We start from the raw sequence: 1825 nt of genomic DNA, 5'->3' as shown, positions 1-1825 counted from the left end.
TGGTGGCGGGTGACAGGAGAGGTGCCCACCCAGGAGCAGGTAACAGGCTGAGGGGCCGGTGGAGAGGTTTGCCAGCCCCTTGCCCTGTGTCTCAGCCCCCCCCGTCCCCCCGCAGGTGACCTGGCTGTCCCCGGAGTGGGCCCGTCGCGCTGCGCTGCCATCCCATGTGGTGACCATGCTGGACAACTTCCCCACCAACCTGCACCCCATGTCCCAGCTCAGCGCCGCCATCACCGCCCTCAATAGCGAGAGCAAGTTTGCCCGCGCCTACGCCGAGGGCATCCACCGCGCCAAGTACTGGGAGGTACGGGGGGGCCGGGCGCCCCGGTGCAGCGTGGAGGGGCTCAGCCACCCCACCTCTGAGCTTGGGCCGGGGCGTGGGTGTGGGTGTGGGGATGCAGGGGCTCGTGCCCCCTGGGACGGGCAGCCACCCCCCCCTTACCCCGCCTGCCCTAGTTTGTCTATGAGGACGCCATGGACCTGATCGCCAAGCTGCCTTGCGTCGCCGCGAAGATCTATCGCAACCTGTACCGCGAGGGCAGCAGCATCGGGGCCATCGACCCCAACCTTGACTGGTCCCACAACTTCACCAACATGCTGGGCTACACCGACCCCCAGTTCATCGAGCTGATGCGGCTCTACCTCACCATCCACAGGTGCGGGGCCGGGAGGAGCTGCTGTGCAGGTGGGAACCTGGCTCCACTCCCAGCCCCAGGGCCATGAACGTGCCTGGGCTGCTCCGGGGGTGTCACTGGGCGCAGGGTGTGGGGCCACAGGCAGGGCTAGGGACATCATGGTCCTCCAGAATGCAGTAGGGGTGTCACCTCAGGTGTGGGAGGCCCTCAATGGGGACTGGGGAGACCTGACACCCCCTCCTTTATCCCTGCAGTGACCATGAGGGAGGAAATGTGAGTGCCCACACCAGCCACCTGGTGGGCAGTGCCCTCTCTGACCCCTACCTCTCCTTCGCCGCTGCCATGAACGGGCTGGCTGGGCCCCTGCATGGCCTTGCCAACCAGGTGGGCACCGTCCTTTTGTCTGTCCCTCTGTCCTTCTGTCTGCTCCTCTACTTGCTGCTGTTCTCATCTCTCCTGCGCTGCCCACAGGAAGTGCTGCTTTGGCTGACCGACCTTCAGAAGGAGCTGGGCCAGGATGTGTCAGATGAGAAGCTGCGGGATTTCATCTGGAACACACTCAACTCAGGCAGGGTGAGTCTAGCTCGGCTGGGGCTGGGGCCGGTGCTGGGGCTGAGCTCTGACCCCCCCTGTTCTCGCAGGTGGTCCCGGGATATGGGCACGCGGTGCTGCGCAAGACAGACCCTCGCTACACCTGCCAGCGGGAATTCGCCCTCAAGCACCTGCCCAAGGACCCCCTGTTCAAGCTGGTGGCCCAGCTCTACAAGATTGTCCCCAATGTGCTGCTGGAGCAGGGTAAGGCCAAGAACCCCTGGCCCAACGTGGATGCCCACAGTGGGGTGCTGCTGCAGGTAAGCCTGGGGGTCCCAGCTCTCCCCCAGCCCTCACCTCTGGGAGTGCTGCCTGGTCCTGACCCCCCCTCTCCCCCTGCAGTATTACGGGATGAAGGAGATGAACTACTACACGGTGCTCTTTGGGGTCTCCCGGGCCCTGGGCGTCCTCTCGCAGCTCATCTGGAGCCGGGCTCTGGGCTTCCCCCTGGAGAGGCCCAAGTCCATGAGCACGAAGGGGCTGATGCAGCTGGTGGGATACAAATCTGGGTGAAGAAGGGACGGGGACAGGGCATCAGCCCCACTGCTCCCCAGGGAATGCTGCTGGGACAGGCCCTGGACCCACTCGGCACTGACCCC

At 65.2% G+C, this 1825-nt stretch overlaps 1 protein-coding gene across 1 annotated transcript in view; it reads left to right on the top strand.

The window, feature by feature from the left end:
* Positions 1 to 1739, top strand: part of CS (citrate synthase) — a gene marked incomplete at its 5' end in the record, with an annotated part of 2281 nt that extends 542 nt beyond the window's left edge. Inside the window, 7 exons of the mRNA XM_009993743.1 lie at positions 4 to 39; positions 116 to 304; positions 457 to 656; positions 890 to 1019; positions 1107 to 1208; positions 1277 to 1486; positions 1569 to 1739. Of these exons, the coding sequence (XP_009992045.1) occupies positions 4 to 39; positions 116 to 304; positions 457 to 656; positions 890 to 1019; positions 1107 to 1208; positions 1277 to 1486; positions 1569 to 1739 (1038 nt within the window). The remainder of the gene's footprint in view (positions 1 to 3; positions 40 to 115; positions 305 to 456; positions 657 to 889; positions 1020 to 1106; positions 1209 to 1276; positions 1487 to 1568) is intronic.
* Positions 1740 to 1825: the final 86 nt, after the last annotated feature.

The sequence above is a fragment of the Chaetura pelagica genome, unplaced genomic scaffold, assembly GCF_000747805.2.
Source record: "Chaetura pelagica isolate M959 unplaced genomic scaffold, ChaPel_1.0 scaffold1673, whole genome shotgun sequence".
Classification (NCBI taxonomy): Eukaryota; Metazoa; Chordata; class Aves; order Apodiformes; family Apodidae; genus Chaetura; species Chaetura pelagica.
This window is presented reverse-complemented; position numbering and strand designations above follow the sequence as displayed.